This window comes from Thalia democratica, chromosome 4 (genome assembly GCF_965202585.1).
Source record: "Thalia democratica chromosome 4, ktThaDemo2.hap1.1, whole genome shotgun sequence".
NCBI lineage: Eukaryota > Metazoa > Chordata > Thaliacea > Salpida > Salpidae > Thalia > Thalia democratica.
In genome coordinates this window covers 70,218,156-70,239,115 of record NC_139168.1, presented here as the reverse complement: position 1 = coordinate 70,239,115, position 20,960 = coordinate 70,218,156, and the positions used below count along the sequence as shown (strand labels likewise).

The window sequence follows — 20,960 nt, the reverse complement described above, 5'->3', positions numbered from 1 at the left end:
CAATCGATGTACTGATATGATCAGAACCAAACACAACACTTATAAAGACAATAAGGACTAAGTTTGACGGCAAAGATTACAATAAATAATCAAAATTAAAGTTTACATACAATTTTTTAATATACCTAGGCTTTTAATGAATTGATAAAATTGGTATAATAAATATAAGTATAGAAAAATAATTAATAAACACTAAGCTTTTTTTTATGTACATGAATACTCTCTTAGGCTTTAATGATGACGTTTATAGTTATCCAAAGTAGCATTGTCCTGGACAACACAGTAAAAGGTATCTGTTCCGTGGTGTACGACTCGATAACCGAAACGATAGGTTATTCGTGCAACAGGTCCTAGGACTAAATATTTTGAGCAATTTTTTATCGTTCAACAAACCAAAGTATACAGCTGTTCAAATTAATACTAAAACTTTAACTTTTTATACTTCAACTGTAAATTTGAAGAATAAAAACATAAATTGATGTTTTTAACTTCATTATTACAAACATGTTTTAAAACTAAAAAACTCAAAAGTATTCAATTTTTTTTTATGTTACATAAGTTCATATTAATTTCTAGGGATATCATATCAGTTATCTAGCACGGTTTAGTTTGTTTCTGTTTTATCTTTTTGAGATATTTATCGTGAGTTTATCTTTCTTAAAATATCAATTTTTATAGTTAAAGTTATATTTTTCTAAGTTTATTTTAGATGCCTTAAACAGATGGTATATGACTTGAATCTTGATGACTTGGTAATTTTGTAAACAAGGTTATTATACCTTTTGTTTGTTGATTATTTTCTTTTAGTACTATATGTTCAATAAACCGTTTTTAGTTTTTCTCTTATTTGCTTATCTTAAAAAAAATAGTTATCTGATTACTTATTTAAGAGTTGAATTAAAACGATAACTAAAGTTTACAAAGGCCTGAACATTCCAATTAACAATTAAGACTAGTTGTTTAGATTTCGTGGATTTTTAATTATTTTTAAAGCTTTTTTGAAATTTTTAATATTTATACTCTAAAACATATTACCTATCGTTTTACTAAGCCAAGTTAGTATATGATTTTTGAAAACATTGGTTAGAGTAACTTTTGTGTTGTAGTTTAAAAATGAGTATTGCAAAACGTGTTTTAATATTTAAAAAACACAGTTGTCAAAATTTTACTTCTTTTAACATTGATGAATAAGCTTATTAAATGTTTTAACTTTTAGAAAACAAATAAAAAAATCTTAACTCTTAGAGGAGAATCAAAAAATTAATTCTCCCATAAAGTTAACCATTAATTCAACCTTATGATTAAAGTTTAGTTATTTTTTCTCAGTAAAATTTAGATTTTTTATTCAAGCGCTGACGAGTTCTTTAACCGAAACTAAGTTTGCATAATACAGTTTCAAAAGAGTAAATATATTGCTGAATAAGCTGTGAAATAATTTTTCTCTAAAGTTTAAGACCGTATCTTTATATCAAACGATAGTTTAGAAAAATTAATAACAATCATAAATCTTAATAATTCTAAAGTATTACTTTTTCCTATAGAATATTAATTATCAAAGTAGTAGAATAGTAATTTCCTATAAATATAGCTATTAATTAGACTTTAGGTAATGTCTTAGAAATCTAATTAGCAAATCTCATAAATATAGTTTTCAAAATTTATTAGATTCATATGACAATTAGGTATAATGTTTAAAAGTACAAAAGAAAAGTAACTAATTTTCATTTATTGGAAAGCTATATAACAGACACAAAATTTCTCCGTTCACTTGAGTAAGATATTTGAGTGGGAAATGTGCAAATTGATTTTGTTCTTATATTTTAGAAAAAAGACTCAAAATAATATTATTTAAGTTTTTTTGTTGCTTTTTGAAAGTCTGTAATAAAAAAAGAATTGTGACAGTTTCTGCAATGTTTTTAGTTTTACATGAGCTTGAAGTGTATAATACTTCAGATTTTATTTTTTAAATGAGTGTAAACACTAGTTTTAATGGCTAGAATGGGCAATAATTTAGAGTTTTCTAAAGATTAGCAAACTTTAATCACATATTAAAAATAACATTTTAATATTCATTCATTGAAAAATTGAATTTCAATTCATTAAAACTTTTATTTAATACATAAAATAAATCTGGACAAGACGTTAAAATGTATCCGTTGTGTGCGACTCGATGACCGAAAGGTTTTTTCGTGCACCAGGTCTTAGAACCAAACATTTTGAGCACCTTTTTTGTCGTTCAATACACAATGCATTGCATATGTATATCTTAGAAATAGTTTAAAAAATAGTATATAATATTTGAACGTTGTTTAAGTATTAATGTTTAACGTTTGTTGTGTAGGAAGTTACTAATTATTTTACAACTTTAGTTATTGTTTGATGATTATAAAACTAATCAGTTAAATGTAAACTGCCCATTTCGAGGTTATTAAGCATTGTAATTATGTTATGCTTCAAAGTGTTTTTTTTAATTGTAAACTAATTTATCTAAGAAACTTAGATAATCAGTTTCAATGTATTATATTTCTATTTTTGAATAGTTCATTAGGAAATTATTAGCTGTTTAGCATTGATAAAAAACATTAGTTTTTATTTTGCTTGTTTAATATGTTTGTAGTTTACTTTATTACTGGTATTTTAAACAATGGCTTAGTATTGAAAATTAAAAAAATGTTGTTTATGCAGTTGTTCTAATTAAAACTTAGTAAAAATGTTTTTTATTGTGTTATACAAACTTTAATAATTAAGATTAAGCAACCTGTTTGACAAAAATCATAATAAATTTGTAAAAAACTTACTAGACTGCAGCTATAATCCAACATAGTTTTTGAAAATTAATGACCTCATTTACTATAATCTATGAATTAAAAGCTTAAAAGGAATTATGGATTACCAGTGTGTTAGTAGCTTATATTAACTTTTTTTAGTCAAACTAAGTTATAAACGTGCAAATTCTGTTTGTTTTGATATTGTTTAAAACTTGCTAAGGCGAAGAGAAAATATAATATTTGTTGAGCTGTTTTTAAAGACTTTATTAAAAACAATTTTAACAGTTTAAAAAAAAGTTTAGATTATCTATAAATCTTAAATTAACTATAAGTTTATTTTTGTGTAGCAAAAGTTTTCAAGTAGTAAAGATTAAACTGAAACAATAAACTAACTTAGTTTAAATTGTTCGATTTTTTTCAACTACAAAACGATAAAAAATTATAAAATTAAAAAAATATTTAGAAGATAACTTAAATTTATTTGATGTCAGGCCTCAACAGAGACGAGCTGGTATCTCTTGCGTTTTTGGCAGAACTGTCAGAACTTTACAGAGATGCCATAGGATACATGAAGCAAGTAATCAAAATTGGCATTCCTCTGAGCAGGGATGAAAGGCATATAATTATTGACAGCTACAACTGCTTGAAAAATCCACTTTTTAAGTCTTTTTACTACGTGAACGAAATGAAAAACTTAAAAGTGAAGCGTTATTTGGGTGACAAGAACAGAGCAAAGTTCAAAGAAATTTGTGATGAGCTTTTTGAGCTTCTCGACAGCCAATGGATAAAAAAAGACGAAAGTGTGGAAGCCGTAGTCGAGTACAAAGCATTCAGAGCTGCCCTGCACAGCGACAAAGCCACGTTCGCAGAAGGCAAGCAGGTCGTGAAGGGAAACAAAAAAGCGTTGGAGGCGTTCGAAGAAGCTTGGAAAATTGCGGAAGAGTCATTGGATGCGGCTCATCCAATCAGACTCTCGCTGGCAAGAAAGTTCGCTTCTTTCTTAAGTAGCACCAATAAGTTGATCAGAAATAAGAAGAGAGCTGTTTCCATGTTGTCAGAAGCCCACGAGAAAGCTCTTCCTTGCCTGCCAGATTTGAGTGAGGCTTTGAAAAAGGACGTAGAAGAGGTACTGAAGAAGATAAAAGAGGACTTGGATAAGTATGGTGCTGAAGAAAAGTAGGGTTGAATATGTTGTTTTCACAATATTATTTTACTCCATCATGTTTCTTAGCTACTTCGTTATTTTATAGTCGTATTGTACTTTGGATCAATTTTAATTCTAAAATTTCAAATTATAAAGCAACTTTAAGGAGTGCTTTATAACATAGTTGAAACATGTTTACTTAATGTATTAATTTAAAACCGAAATTAATAACACATGCTTATAGAGTTTTGTTTTTTTAAATATTGAATAGCAATCTACATTTAAAGTTTTTTGTAAAAAAAACCATTATTTTAAACCGCTCTTTGTTTGTTTTAAAAAAAAGTTTAATGATATCAATAAAAACTTTTTTAATAGTTTTAAAAATATATATATTTTTTAATGTTGTTTAACAGAGTCTGAACGTAGTATTAAAGAAAAACATAGTTTTTTTAATTACGTTTTTTTGGAATCTAATGCTTAACTTTTAAATAAATAGAATAAAACAAATAGAGTTACAATTAGTATATTTTAGATTAACTTTTTGTTTATAAATATTTAACTAAGGTTTAAAAAAAAAAATATCCCAAGGTCTCTAACCATTATCTTAGTTAAAAAAATCTCTAATTATTATCTTATTTAGATAAATTTTTATATTTGCTTTTATGATAGTTAATATAAAACAAGGGTCGGAAAACTACAGCTAATAATTCTGCGGCCAGCGGCGTTAAGGGAAAAAACTACTTTTTCAAAAAAGTTCATTTGAGCATTATGCATAAAAAGTTAAAATAAAATGTGATCTAAACTTGTTTTGAGTATACGATCAATTTAGCTTTATCTAATACAACTTTAAATTACTTCAGCCCGCAAAAAACATTTTCTTGTTAATAATCTAACGGCGTGCGTTACTGCTAAAGGCTTTGATAGAGATAAGTTTAGTATAAAAATATTCAAAGTTATTACGAAAACTCCTGACGAGAAATCTGCTTAGATATAATAGACGATATTTGTAACTTTTTATATACTTTAGTTTTTGTTTTACAAATGTTTTAGTACAAAATTTATAATAAAAGATCTTAAAAAACCAGTTGCATCACTTCTGTTACAATTAGTTCTATGATTGCGACATGTTGCGACATGTGTCTATCTCGAAAGCTCATTTTTTGTTCGAACCTTAAAGGTAAAATGGGCATTTACAGAATTTAGTTCATTAATCAGTGTAATTTTTGTTTTTGTCCGTGATGTATTACTAGGAGTTTTTTGTACACCAGATTTTTAAACAAAACTTTTGGAGTGTTTTTTTGTCGTTCAATAAATATTACTATTAGTATTGTACAGTTGTCACCGTACAAATTTTATTTATAATAATGATGATAAATTAAAAACCATTTTGACTGAAAATGTTTACAAACTATCGCTAATGTTACAAACTTACCCTGAAAATTTTAAAAGAACTTTAGTTAGCTAAGTAAATCATTTTGATACCTTTCATTAATGTTTGTGCTTCTATTAAAAAAACAAAAACAATTAGCTGCAAGACTTTGCTTATTTCAGAACAAACATTCTAAGAGAATGCTTATTAAAATAGATACAACCAGCTAACTGTTCAAAATATCAACATACAAAAATTTTGACTATCGTTTTAGCTTTTACGCAGAGAAACCTAAAAAACAGATAAAATCAAAAGAGTTTATCTTAATGTAGTATAACTTTTCAGTCAGTGGCAAGATTTTCCACAATATATTTTTTGCAGCCGGACTTGTTTAAAAGTCTTTGCTGGTCGCTTAAATTCATTTAAAAAATAAAACTTTTTAAATGCAAAGTTGTGATAAAACGAGAAGTAGGTACAATAATGTGAAAAATCAAATATAGAGTACCTAAAAAAATATCTGTTTTTTTAAACTTTATAAGCAAAAACAACCTTAGCGACTAAGAGATTTCCGCTTCGTGAGCTGTAGGCTGCCGAATTCTATTAAATGCATAATTATTTTTTTTGGACTATTGGATTAGATTTCAAGAAATTATATATGGTAACTAAATTAAATACAGTTCTTAACAAGCTATGTATTTGTCCACATCAGATGCCATTTATTACGTACAGTATCACAAGTTGTCCCAATAATTTAAGCAGGTTTTGGCTCAAAAAAATAACTTAACTAAAATTAATTACAGATCATTTGTATAAAACTAACAAGATTAAAATTGCTTTAAGTTTGAAAATTTAAATAGCTTATTACACTTATTAACGGGAAATTATCTGACTATAATGTTGGCTAGACAAAAATTTTGTAGGTAATAGTCAGGGTTGCCGCATTTTGAGAAATTTATTCTAGGTATTTTGAGTACAAGTATTTTGTTAATTTCTAGTATAGAATTAAATGTAAAAACTGTCTTATATAGCATAAAAATATTCAAAAGATACCAAATGCTACTTTAGATGTGTTTTATAACAATTTTAAATCTAAATGACCGAAAACAAGTTCATAGTATACGATATATTTTTTGTATATAATCTAAACTTTATTATTTACTTGTGAAAATTTTCTAAAATTTTTGAGTTTTCAGTTGTTTTTGTGAAAGTTTCTGGTTATTTTTAAAACTTCTCAAAATTCAGGTTTCTCAAGGGTTTCAGGTAGTTTAGAATTAAAAATTCATTTTAAAAAACGCATTTGTAGCTTCACTACCAACAAATTAACAACATGAACATAATGTAGACAACAAACAACAAATTTAAAAGCGTTTTTTTTTTTTTTTTTCATGAAAATAGTACACCAAGTCGTAAGTGCGAAAATTCGAAAAGTTTGCATTCAGTTAATATAAGAGGTAAAATCTAATTTAAACAGCAAAAACTGCAAACAGAAGAATCAAATTCACATTTCAGAGATAAAATTATTCGTTCTAGAGTGGCAATTACTTAATTGGCAGTATAAGTTTCAATTCGCCCTCTCAAATCATTCTATCTCATGTTCGTTTGCTTTTCCTGCTTGGATTGAAATAAACTGTGAGTAGCTCGAGACAGCTACTTTTTTATTTAATCTTATTTTGAAAAGTTAAATTTTTACCACAGTTTTAAAACAATAGTACAAGTGTTGTAGAGAGTTTAAAACTCAAAAAAAATTTTTTTTGAAGAATTTTTCACGTTTTTGAGTTTTTTTGAAGATTTTTTCTGTAAACACATAAAACAAAAACTTTTTAAAAAAGACAAACAAAGCAGTGTCTTTATGAACGTTAGTAATTTTTACGTAAAAATCAGGTATTTAACTAAATAACGTATTTATATATTTCGACTAATTTGTTCTGAAATAAAATAAAAAAACAGTTTTTTTTGAAATTTGTTAGTTTGTTAAATCAAGAAGCAGATGTTTTTATTTCTTGTTATTTTAGATAGGAAAAAAAAAGTACTTTTAAACATAAATGGCTAATAGTTCCGAATAAAACTGACTTGAGAAAAGTTAACAAAAAGTTATTCGAATGTTCATTTAATTTTTCAACAAAAATGAGCACTTACTAAACCAGTCGAAAACATTTAAAAAAAAACAAACAAAATTTTACTGAAAATCTTGAGGAATTTTCAACATTTATTTATTTATCATTAATTAAGTTGTTATTTTCAGGAAATTACTCTGGCAGAAACTCAATTACGTCACGACTTCCTCCCACCATGGGTTTGGTTGCCATGGGAACTGTTTGGGTGCTTTCTGGCAACCGTCTGAACGCGGCATCTGAAGAATGTGCAATCAACCGGAACGTTGAATCTGTTGCAAGAAAAATTGAAGAATAAAATAAATAATTAATCAAAAAAAAGTTTTTATCTTGTTAGCAAAACTAAAGCTCATGAGTATAAAATCAATTAATCAAAATGACTTACATAAAAAAGTACAACAAAAACTAAACAACTGTAACTATATTAAACACCGAATCTATGCTAGTTTATGTTAGATACAATGTGCTAATAAACAATGATTAAATTAATAGTAACCTGTTGTGAGCCCTCTTAGCTTTGCAGTATTCTTTCTCTATGAACCTTGCTATAACTCTGGTTGTTTTGTCTGTAAAAAAGAGTTATATTGTGCTTCAAAAGACTGATTTTTTTGTTTTTAAAAGAGTTTAGTTTATATTATAAACTAGTTTTTGAATTGTTGCTTTTTCATCATATTTAAAAATTAAAAAAAATTATTAAAACATTATTAACCTCCTAAATTCAAAAATACTTTTTTATACGCCTAAAATTAAATTGAACTCCTATATATATAAATATTTTAAAACATCAAAAAAAATTAACCTCCTTTACTGATACCAAGTTCACGCAGCGACTCCGTGTGGATGAAATATTTCGTTGAATTGGGTGAAAATATCACGTGGTTGTTGAACTTTTCATCGAACACTATCAACACTAAATCGTCCTTCTGAAAACTGTTTAAAAGTATTTTATATAAAAAAATTTGTTAGATTTGTTGAAAATTAGTCACTAAATGAAACTTCTGAAAGCAATGGAATGAAATAAGTTTTTTAGAACATAATGTTAAACTAGGTCAAAAGAGTTTATATTAAATATCAGCACCGGCTTGTCATTCAAAATGTGGGACAAGATGTAATGTTTTTATTGGTAACTGTTAAAAAACAAAATGTTTCAGAATAAAACCTGAGCTTCTATGTTTAAGCTTTGTACCTTTCTAACGCAAGAAAGCAGAATAAAAAGTAAAACAATAAATTTTCGACCTCGTATGTAAATCATTATGCTCAGTTTAGTATTGAATCTAAAATAATTTGTGATGTACTTTTTAATTTAAGCTAAATGTTTTTGTTTCAAAAATAAAAAAGTACAAACTTTAAGAAGGATATCTTTTCTCTTTCCCTTTGCAAGCTTCTCGTACTGAAAGTAGATGCAGACATCTGCAGATCATTTGGATTGAACTGATTGGATGATTGCAATAATGAAGGGATCTGATTGGTCGATGCGATTATGATAGAGCTCTGTAATTGGTCCCTCAGTTTCTTGATTTGCTCGTCTTTGTCATCTGTCTGTTTGATTTAGTATTTTGTAAATAGTTTTAATATAATGTTTAACAGACTTATGTGTTTTATGAAATATTCTAGTACAAATATTATTCTAGTGTGTACTTTAGTTTGAATTAACTTTTTAATGTTTTATTTGTTCGACTTTACCGTTGAGCTGTCTAATCTACAAGAACTTTTAGTATATCATATTAACTCAAAAATAAGTTTTTAATAATAGAAAGAAATCTGATAGATATATTAGAGATATACATTATATATATAGTTTAATTAAGTAGGTTGTTAAACTGTATAAGTTAGTAATTTAAACAACGTAAGCTTGATGGTTTAATTAGTTGCTACTTCACTAGACTATAATTTGCAAACAAATAGTTACCTTATACGAGATAAAGTTTAAAGCTAAAATTTATCAGACAACTTATTATTTATTTTAACTAGCTTAACAACTATTAACAACCTTTACATATATCTTTAAAAACGAGCCGTTTATAAAAATAGCTATTTTTATTTTTAAGATTTTATAGTCAGAGTGAAGTGTTAAGAGGTTGTTTAAAAAAGTTGTACACTTTTTTAAGGATATGTTAGTATTAAGTAAACGGTTTGCAGACTTAAATACACATAAAAGTAATAAAAAGTTAACTGCATGTTTATAAATAGTGTAACATTTTGTACTGTAAACTTCAAGCTTGTAATAAAATAAAATAAATAATAAAATGATACCAGCTATTTTACATTTAAACAATCTTTAATATATAAAAAATATATATTAATTTTGTTTAGTTTGAATTGAAAATAATGCTGTTAAATAGTATTTTCAATTTCAAGTTTGAGTATATTTAAGTATATGTCCCAAAACGATAAAAAAAAATATAAAAAAATGTCATCTATTTATTATTATTTCTAGATTATGTAAAGACAATAATTTTTGTTTTAAACAGTTATACAAAATATAAAAATTCTGACGAATTGCATTGAAATGAATACTAGATAGTTTAATATATAATTGCATACAGCTTTTTAATAGAAAATAACAAAACTGTGTGAAAAGGTTTGAACAACTCCATCAAAATATTTTAAAAGTTAAATTTTTCATATTAAATCATACTGATCAAAATAAATGGATACATTATTAAGTACTAAAATAAAATAGCCAAACGTTTAAATTCTATCAAAAAAGGCTATTCGAAGTACCATAAGTGTAAAAACCAAAAAAAAAGTTAAAAATAACCATCAAAAGCTTTAAACCGGAAAAATTTTGTTCTCAAGGGAAATAGTTTTCACTTTCAATAAGGGCAATGCGATAAATTTCACTCATAAGGAGCAATTCAAGAAAGTGAACAAGTTCAAGTTCAAAAGCGTTACGTAACGAATTCCATAGTAAATGGAAATTTGCCATTGACACAATAATGCCATACACAAGTATGTTTTAGAGAATGCAGCAGTATGTTTTGTGCTTTGGAAAAATTCTTGAGTATTTTTAATGCAGCGCGCCTTTGTAAATTATAAAAACGAATGCTTTGTTTTTATAGTGCTTTTTTTATGAACGGGTTTTTGTATTGTATTGTTTCGTGCTAAGTTTTAGATTTGTTGGTTCGAAAATTTAGTGATTTTCCTATTTAAAACTAAAAGAACTTTTTTCATAGCCATTGACACAAGAATGCCATGTGGGTTGCAGCATTGTGTTTCGTGCTTCGGAAAAACTCTTGAGTAAATTCAGCGCATTTTTGTGATTTTGTAAGTTATGCAGATGAATGCCGTGCTTTTACAACGCTTTTGTATAAGAACGGATGTACTTATTGTCTGATTTTTAATGAAACTCCAACTTTATGTATTTTATATTTAATTGTCTTTTTCAGTTCTGAAACCATTGGAAATTCATTGTCCTTTTATTGTGTTATAATACTGTAGCAAACTCAATGCTGTGCTTTTTTGCTGGCGTAAACTAAAATTTATTGTGATTTTGTAAATAAATAGGCTATTTTAACTTCAAGTTTTATGTATCTTAAATCTAATTGTTTTTTAACCACACATAACAATATGATAATTTCAAGAAAACTTTCAATTTAAATGCTTTTTGTGCGAGGATACAATGTATTGTAATTTTGAAATTAATTGGTTTTTTATAAAAGAACTGATGTACATATTGTTTTACATAAAAGTAAAATTGAATTTTTTTTTAAAGGATATTCAAAATATTTTGTGCGATGTTTGGTTACAAAATATAAACTAACTACAAAGATAAATATAACCTCACTTATGCACACTTTTTGAGATAAACAATATCAAAGATTAATTACAGTAACCTCTCGCTTATTTACGCACATTGTGTCCACAGAAAAATTTTTGTAAAGATATGAGAGATCGTAAAGAAACGAGAGCTACCAAATATACTCACTATAATGGCTGTTTTTTAATATTGCTTCTAGTTAAAAACAGACTGGGCACTTTCCATATTTTAACTATTTGTTTACTCAATTTATAAATATGAAAACAACAGTTAAAACTATACATATATTAAAAAAAAGGATTTGAATTTCTATAAAATAATAATACGAGTAGAAATAGTTTTAATATTTTAATAATAAGTAGAAATTATCTTTATCTTTATTCATATGTGACATTTATATTCTTTTCTACTTAGCAAATTCAATTTATAATTAAGCATTTCTTTACAATTATAAAATGGTGTTTATTAATATATAGGGCAAGACTGCTGTATTATTTCTTTGTGTTTTAAACTCTCATTATTTCATTATACTTTTATTATTAAACACAGTCATGTTTATTTCAGAATTTTGATTTAATCTCTTATTGTTAACAAAATTTTTGATATACTGAGGTATTACTAAATGTTTATCAATTAGTCAAGGAACATAAATTTACAAAGTCTAAAGATATAGAGAGGTGTGTTAGTATTCAAAAACATATTTTAATTCAAATTATACATTAAACCTAATTTGTGCAATATTAAAAAAATGAAGGTTTTTATTTTCTGAATTTTATAGAATTCTGAAATGCGTAACTAAACGAGAGTGCGTAACGTCACGAGTGCGTAAAGATCCGAGAGGTTACTGTACACAAAAATTGAAATGCTTATCTAATTTAGAGATTAGTTGCGTAGATAATATTTCATGTCTGTCAACACAGTTTAAAATAAAAACATACATATAATCTTGCTTTAAACAATACTTTAATTCTTTTAAATTCAATTATAAACAACTACGGATACAAAGAAAAAAAATCAAATCCACTTAATAAGCTTCGGATAATTTATCCATGATCTTTATATTTAAGAAAATTTAACTATCATAGAGATAAGTGTAATCTTTTTATGTCTGTCAACACAAATTTAAACTAATATTCAAATATACTTACACAACAAATCCTGTTTTTGAAAAAAAAAAGCTATATTAAATTTGATAAACACTTTTTAAAAGTCACAAAACTTGTTATATACTTTTTTGCGTAAAACACCGTAAAATCAATATTAAAAAAGAGCACTCTGCAAAAACAGTTTAATGTATTTTTATCCATGGTAGAAAATAAAGTATATATAAAAAGGCTTTTTTATAAAAACTAAATCGTGTTTAAAATTTTTTTTTACGAGAAAAACCCCAAAAATACAGCTTGATTTCGGTAATAACCATATGGATAAAATTTACACAAAAATAAAATCAATAAACGAATCTAATTATACAACCAACCTTATGATCACAATATTATAAATTATGTTTCTAAGAAAAATCCTAAATTTAAACAACGTAATATCTGTAACAACAACGGAAAATTACAGCGATTATTACAAAATTACTCACGAAAAATTCGCAACAAAAATAAAACCAATTACACAGCAGAGCCTACTACACACCTCTCAAGCGATGTAATCTCGCAAACAGCGACTTTAGTGGCAAAAATATAAATAATTGTGTGGTTTTTTCAATGGATTTTAATACCACAAGAGTTCAATAAAAAAAACAAGTAAAATTTCTCAATGTTGCTTATCTGTAAATGTGGTATTTGAAAATCAAAACTGATAAAATCAAAAGTAATCTACAGTACAAAATAACTAAAAAGTAACAACGATAAAGGTTGCACTTTCTAACATGTTTGTGAATGTGTGGTTTTTGGTTTGGGATTATAAAAATCACAATAAATAAAGTCAAACAGTACTATGAAACAATACAAAATAATACTAGTATGTTGGTTGTAGTGTGGTTTTTCAATGGGGTTTTCAAAAGTATTTGTTTTCGAGGTTTTTGAAAGTTGGTTTTTGTACAACCACAAAACAGTTACGAGTCAGCTGACTTTCGAACTTGTCTGAACTTTTACAAGGGCGATTATGACGTAACAAACAATTATGACGCAATAAAACACTCTGCAATGCGATGCAGATTTTTAATAGTCTGGATACGTGCTTACAACTTGATAGAAAGTATTATCAACAATTGTAATACTTCACAGTTTTCAATTTAAAGTAGTGGTTTCGATGGTACAAATCTTATTTGTTAATTTAGCTTATGGTGACAGATACGTTATTTTTAATAAATTTTGCAGTAATTCGGTAAACAAGTAGTGGTTATAAAACCTTTATAATATATACCTTTTTATAGTTTCATAACTATTAAATGAAGACTTTATGTATTGGTGTGCACAAAGTTGTTATTTAGTCGTTTTAAATTTTCAAATAAAGAATGTAAATGTTTGGGTAAAGAGGTGGTGAATAAATTTGTGAAAAATTAACTTGTGTTAGTTCGGAAATATTAGATGAATTACTTTGTGTTCGTGTGCATTAATTGCTATCGAGTCGTCTTGGGTAAATCATGTTGCTTATAAAAAAAATAAATCTCCAAATTTTGAAAACTTTAGCCAAGAAAACATGTAATAATAAACTTTTAAGTTAAATGGCGTTTTAATAATCCAAACAACTAAGTACATTTCTTAAGTCATTTGTAGGAAACAAAACAACATAAATAAATATTTATATGAAAGTTTACAGGTACCAAGAAATGTTGCAAAATTACGAAACAATGATGTCATTAGAAACAATGAGTACTTTATTTTCCCAACTTATTTTTAGTATTTTTACAATTTCGACCATTAGCGGAACAATTTAGCATAATTTACGTAATAGTTGTATCATATTACAAATTTTTAAGATCTTTGTTAAATTTATCAAAAAGAATTTCAAAAAGATTTAAAACGATGCATTTTGTCTTGAAACAGGTAATCGTGTCACTATTTAAAAAAAGTTCTCTAATCTAAGACTTTAAATGACTAATTTATGACTAACAAAACTAATCAGACATTTAACTCAAAAGTTCTGTCTAAAATAAGTTGTAATTTAAAAATATACAAAAAAATTAATGGCTTATCTAATAATACTTTTAAAATGATGTTTATAAAACATTATAATTCAAAAATTAAAAAAGAAATTAATTATGAAAACAAATTTTAAGTAGTGTTGCTTTATTTTATGGTCTTTACAAACTCAACTAAATCTAATTTTAGGCATTATCAAGTTTTTAAAAATTATTAAAGTTAAGTTTCGGACAACTTATTTTCAAACTTTACATAAGAGATTTATACTACTAAACATTTTAAATTGAAATAAACCTCTTAAAAAATTAGTACGTTGATATAAAATTAAAATGAGGCAAAAATCGTGATAAAATGATATTTCAACCATTTGTTACTCAGTATTTTTTTACATGAGAATTTTAAATAGCTCTCAGATAAAACATAACAAATTGAAAACTTGTACTGATTTTTTTTCATTTCTCATGGGTTTTACTAAAAGGTTTAAATATATTGGATTTAACTTGTTTAGTTTTTATTTAAAAAACATTTTAATCATTTTTAGTTTATTAAAATTGACTTAAAAAATATTTAATTTAAATGTATCTTCCAATTACAAAGTCAACATATACTTTAATAGTTTGCTCAGTTTAATTATTTTTTTAGTTTTTAAGTAAACAGAAGAAGATATTTAAGTTAGGATAAAATTTAAGGTCAAATAGGGACACTGAAACAATGTGTATTTAAAATAACACAAAACCGATGTGTATACAAATAAGAAACATTTAAATGTACTTAAATGAACCATATAAATTAAAAAATAGCATTTTGTGTATTATGGAGTTAAGCGCTTGTTTACAACTAGATTTATAAAAAATAACATGATATTTCGACGACTAATCAACTTAGTGACTTTTAAATAATGCTTTAAATGTTTAAGTAGTTACCTTAGTTTAATAATAAAAATCAATTAAACAAACTCGATTAAATTTTTAGTTTAGAGAAAACATTTAAATACTTTTGCTGATATAAAAAACTCAGATTTAAAACGTTATATGACTAACAAAAATAAAAGAAAACTCCAGATAATTTTTAGTTAAAAAAAAAAAAAGTTTTATACTTTCGTGATTGATTTTACTTCTCAGCAAAAATCTAACTAGTATACTGTGCAGCATTAAAAAAGTAACTAAAACTATTATTAAATACTAGACTGAAAATAAGAATCAATAGCAAAACCTATATTAAATAGAATGTATTTGTGAAGGCTGTTTAAGTTTAAGTAATCTTTAAATAATTATGACTAAAAGAACTGACTAATTTATGACTAAGAGAACTAAAAGTACTGAAAGTCTTTTTTTAAATATCAGGATTTCAAAATGTTTATTTAAGCGGACCAAAAAAGGACTATAACACGTTTAAAATTGTTTTCTAAGCTAAATAAACAAAGAAATATAGTTTTTGAAACAATGATAAAACGTTAAGTGAGTTATTTTTTAAAAAGATTAAATAAAAAAAAACTGTTTAATATCACAGCTAAAAGGTATTTTAAGTCCTAGATTTTATAATTTTAATACTGAACAGCTAAACCTTTTTTTAATAAAGTAATTAGATATTCGTAAAATAAAACTTTAATACTAAATAGTTAAAAAAATCTGAAAATAAATAGAAATTGAAACACTTAAACCCAGCCTTCAAAATTAATCTTTCCCCTATTACGTAAAAGCACTTCAAAGTTAAGTGTTTCTTTTATTTACCTTAAATAAATGAATATACATTGCATCAGTTAAAGTTTACTTGGGTTAGATTTCAAAGTTACATTAGAACAAAATAATGTGTTGTACGTATTTACAAAAAAAACATGTGTATTTAGAATATTGAATGATGACCCTATATGAACTTTTTGGAAAAATTATCAAAAAGAAAGGTTTCAAGCAAAATTTGTTATTAAAAAGATTTAAAATAAGCTATCTCAGCTGTTTAACTTTGTTATTGATAGATTAACTTCAGAAAAGTTTTGTTTTAAATATTTATATTTTTGTAGTATACTTCAACAGGTAATTAAAAGGTAGATAATGAATTAAAATTGTTTTCTTTTCACACGTAAAATGGAAGCACTTCTCATATATGAGTGTTATTTTTATTTACCCTTTACCTTTGGACAAACATTGGAAATGATTCAAGGTTAAATAAGAACACTTAACATGAATATGTTTAGTATTTACAGTAAAACCAATGTGTATTCAGTATTTTAAATGCCCCTATTTGAACTTGAATTTTTTTTTTAAACAAAGTAAGCAATTCTTTTTTTCCCTTAACCGTTTAATAAACATAAAAGCTTCATATTCCAAGGTTACACAACAACACTAAGCTAATATGTCTTAAAATTTACAAAAATAAAAACTATGTATATTCAGAATAACAAACAGTAAAAGTTCTTGGATGAACTAACAGATTTGTGTTTTGTTTGTACTATTTACAGTAAAACCAAACTGATCAGTAAAACAAATTGATGTGTATTCATAATTCTAAATGTCCCTATTTGAACTAAAGCTTTATTTTTAAAATAAAGTAGGTTTTTTCTTTTATTTACCCTTAACCGTTAAGTGAATATAAAAACTTTGAATTCCTAGGTTAAATAAAAACACTTCTCTAATATGTATTGAAACTTACAAAAATCTATGTGTAATAAGAATAATAAACACTAAAAGTCCTTGGATAAACCAAAAACTGCATTTTTTACAATCTAAGTGTTTGCTGAGGAATATATTTTTTACTTAACAAATTTATCATGTTAATTTACATACATCTTAAATTTTTACAATTTAAGTGAAAAAACTGCGTTTTTATAAATCAAGTGAATAAAATGTTTGCCGTGAAATATATTCTTTACATAACAAATTTATCATGTCAATTTACATCTCAAGATGCAGCAAAATCAATCTTGTTATAAAACACAAAAATGCCTTGTGAATTTATCTTCGATGAACGTAACTAAATTGAATTTAAATGTTTTATAATGTTACTCCAGTCTGCTGTTTTATAGAATGTAAAACTGAATTTATAAGAAATAAATTTTGATTTTTTTTGTTAGTTTTCTACTTTTTAATTTTACTTCTTAAAATGGTAAATATGATTTAAATTTATAAAAAGCTTTTTAAAAAGTTTGACCATCTTATTTTCTTTTACATTCTTCTATTTACATAAACAAATATTCTCATAGTTAGTATTTTTTTTTTAATTTTTTACTTACAGCATTATACAAGCTTTCCACTAAATATTAGATTAAGGAATTTAATTTGAAAGATTTTTTAAAAACTGCAAATTATATAAACAATTCTTTTACTTCAAAATTCGATACAAAAAAATTCGCAAATACATATAACAAAAAATAAAAGAAATATTAATTCTGCAAAAACGGAATTAAAAAAAACTATTAACACTTTTAACAAATATGATATTTAATTAGTGGTTAAAATTAAGCGTTTTTAATCCGAAGGTAACCAAGCTTAGAGTTATTAAATTTATAAAATCAATCAAACATAATAACAAAACTTAAGAGGTCTAACCAATTATTAAACTAAACACGTTTTACAACTTAATCTGTTAAAAAACACATTAAAACTAACTAGTTCTGCAAAAAAAGATTTTTTCGAAGTGCTAAATAATTTAACTTAGTGATCAAAAGAAAATATTAAACATAATAAGAAACCACACAAAATATTTATCACAAAAAACTCAAACAAAACCTAGTCAACATATTCAAAACCGTCCAAAAGCCACAACAAAACAAAGCCTAGTATTAAAACAAACAGAATCAACACACTAATATACAAACATATCTTAACAATTAACTTATTCAGTTTGTTTGTAATGACTTTCAATTGGACTGAGTGCGACTCACGAGCCTGTTTTTCACAAAAAAAACAAGAAAAAAAAACATTGTTATTTTTTAAAATAGTTTTAAGGAAAAACCGTTAAAATGTATCAGTCAAGCAGACTACCAACTAATTAATGATAATTCTACCTGAGTTTATATATAAAATTTCATATGTTCTCTCAACCACATTAACTTGTTAAATAAGATAGTAAAAATGAAAGCTAAGACTTTTAAATATATTATGTTACTAGTTAAGTTAATAATATTTACAGCTTATTAGATCCTATTGCATTTAAAAACGACGGTTAACAATAACAGCTTATGCCGAACAGCTTTTAAAATGATAAAACAGCTATTTAGACGTATTTGATAGTTATAAGTTAATAATAAATTCATATTGAAGCAATTGAACAAAACTTAATAACAACTTAAACTATATATAACTTTGTAATATTTTTAAATTTAAACAAATACAAAACAACTAACTTGGTCTGTTTTCATTGAAGCATTCTTTGATAATTCTGTTAAATTTATTTTAGTTATTTTGTTAGTTTTATTTATTTTGCAGTTTTTTAGTTAAATTTTCACATAGACAAAAAATATTATATTACTACGTTAATGCTAATTTTTTCTATCGTACCTTAACACAGTTGACTTAACTAAAAAAAAAACGTGTAGTGAGCCTCAAAAAAACATTGAAAAGCCTTGAAGACATAAATTACATTAATTATCAATCAACAATTGTTTATGTTAATTTAACAAAAATTTATTTTTTCTTTTTGTTTAGATACATTAACCAGGCAAACATTGTATTGTTATCTTAACCCATTTACTTTTTAAACAAATTGATTTATTTCCACGAAGAGACATGTGATGTTTATAAAATATAATGAGCTTAAAACCAATACACTAATAAGTATAAATGTAATTATAAAACTAAATTACTTTATTTTACTTTAAAAAACACATTTAAAATTTCTAGGAATAACAAAACGGTTGGACGTAATCAATCTTTTTATTTAATGGATTGAATGAAAAGTGTTTATTAACTTTATAAACTACGTGCACAAACTTATATAAATATTTATATGTATTTGTTTAATACACGTAAATTGTAACAAACAGTTAACTAAAAATAGAATAAAAAACTTTAACTTTCATTAAAAATTTGCATGAGTTTCTTGGAAGAATGGAACAATTCAATGTTGTTGATATTTTCATAATAATATATTTTAGTGGCTCTAAAAACTTTCAGTACTCGAGATAAACGTGCAAATATATATATATATATAGATTATTTATAATTTATGAGACTAATCTACTCACCTAATGGCATTAGTAAAAGTACTTATCGCAACAACAATTGACTATGTATAGAAAAAAATAATAAAAAATAAATGTTTGGATAAGGATATACTTAATAATTTCTGAGAACAACGAACTTTTAAATGGAACTTATTCTGTAAAAGGTCATCAAAAATATTTAAGTGTTTATAATTAACATGCATAGTAATACAAAGGAGAAAAAAATCAAGTACATCACAAAAAAAAACTAAAGTCTGTTAGATTTGAATTAACATCTCATTGAAAATTTCAGGAACAATAAAAAATTCGATGGTGATTTATTGAATATTTACTGAGCATCTTACAGTTATAAAAATTTACTTTATGGATGCATTGGTCTCTTTGGAAATTTTTGTGGTTTTAAAAACATACACTAGTAAGTAACTATATAAGATACACTTACAAAATCCCAATATATTGAACTTATGGTAGTTACAAATGTATTCAGTGCAACAACTTGTGTTAGTATTATAGTAATAGTATACATGTGTGTTGTGTATATGCATGGCAAGAATTATAGCTTATAATTTCAACTTCATTAATAACTTTTTTTGGAATTAGTATAATTTGAACATAAGTATTGACTTTAACTTAGTTGTCTATTGAATTAGTATAAAATATACAAGTAAGTATAAAATACGGCTATTAATTATCAATAAATTAAAATTATGATAGTAGTAAATGTATTCAGTGCAACAACATGTGTATACACGTGTATACGCAAAGTAAAAATAAAAAGTGAACTTAGTTTTCATTTTATTTAATAATTTCGGGAACGATAAAATATTCCAGTGTAATTTATTGCGGTAATGAAAGCTCGTAAATTTAGTTTTTATTTATTGAACTTAACATAGTTATAAAAGCTTGTAAACAACAGCCACTGTACAGGAGAAAAAGTTTATAAATTACCACATAAGTTACCAAGTTTTCAAAAAATTGAATTTTCACTTTCAAACAAAAGTTTCTTAGAACAATAAAATATTCCAACATAATTTTATTGCGGTTAAAAAAGCTCGCAAACGAATTTATAGTGTTCACAAAAAACAACGTGCACTATAGTAAGGAGAAATTTTAGTGGCGTGATTATAACATCACATGACTCACCTGATGTGCTTCGCTCCATTTCAACTTTCCTATATATAAAAATTTACTTATTTAACATGTAGACTTCTAAAAGTAATTACATTAATACTTCTATACAACTCAAAATTTTGGTGTTTTCAAAAAAGTAAATATTTTATTTCAAAGTTACTACTTTAATACTTGTATAAAACTTAAAATTTGATTTATTTTAAAACTACTACTTTACTACTTGTATAAAGCTTAAATATAAATTGTACTTAAATGTAAATTTCAAAGTAAATACATTTAACATAATTTTTAAACTTTAAGTAATAGCTACTATTAAAATTGATTATCACACAATTCAAAATGTTAAGTATTTTTTATTAAACAATTCATTCACAGTCTATGTCCCATATAAAGTAAACTATTGTTAACATGCAGAACTTTTTTTATA

At 25.2% G+C, this 20,960-nt stretch overlaps 2 protein-coding genes across 2 annotated transcripts in view; one reads left to right on the top strand and one right to left on the bottom strand.

The window, feature by feature from the left end:
* The first annotated feature begins 3,252 nt into the window (after positions 1 to 3,252).
* LOC145833620 (14-3-3 protein beta/alpha-like) lies at positions 3,253 to 3,948 on the top strand. Its single transcript, XM_082940773.1, has one exon. The coding sequence runs from the start codon at positions 3,253 to 3,255 to the stop codon at positions 3,946 to 3,948; it is 696 nt and encodes a 231-aa protein (XP_082796899.1).
* A 2,733-nt stretch (positions 3,949 to 6,681) lies between these two features.
* The window catches only part of LOC145833882 (uncharacterized), a 35,204-nt gene continuing 20,925 nt past the window's right edge, over positions 6,682 to 20,960 (bottom strand). Inside the window, exons 22-27 of the mRNA XM_082941121.1 lie at positions 20,546 to 20,574; positions 18,584 to 18,618; positions 8,738 to 8,931; positions 8,192 to 8,322; positions 7,889 to 7,958; positions 6,682 to 7,664 (exon numbers count right to left, since the gene is read on the bottom strand). Of these exons, the coding sequence (XP_082797247.1) occupies positions 7,553 to 7,664; positions 7,889 to 7,958; positions 8,192 to 8,322; positions 8,738 to 8,931; positions 18,584 to 18,618; positions 20,546 to 20,574 (571 nt within the window). The 3' untranslated portion in view covers positions 6,682 to 7,552. The remainder of the gene's footprint in view (positions 7,665 to 7,888; positions 7,959 to 8,191; positions 8,323 to 8,737; positions 8,932 to 18,583; positions 18,619 to 20,545; positions 20,575 to 20,960) is intronic.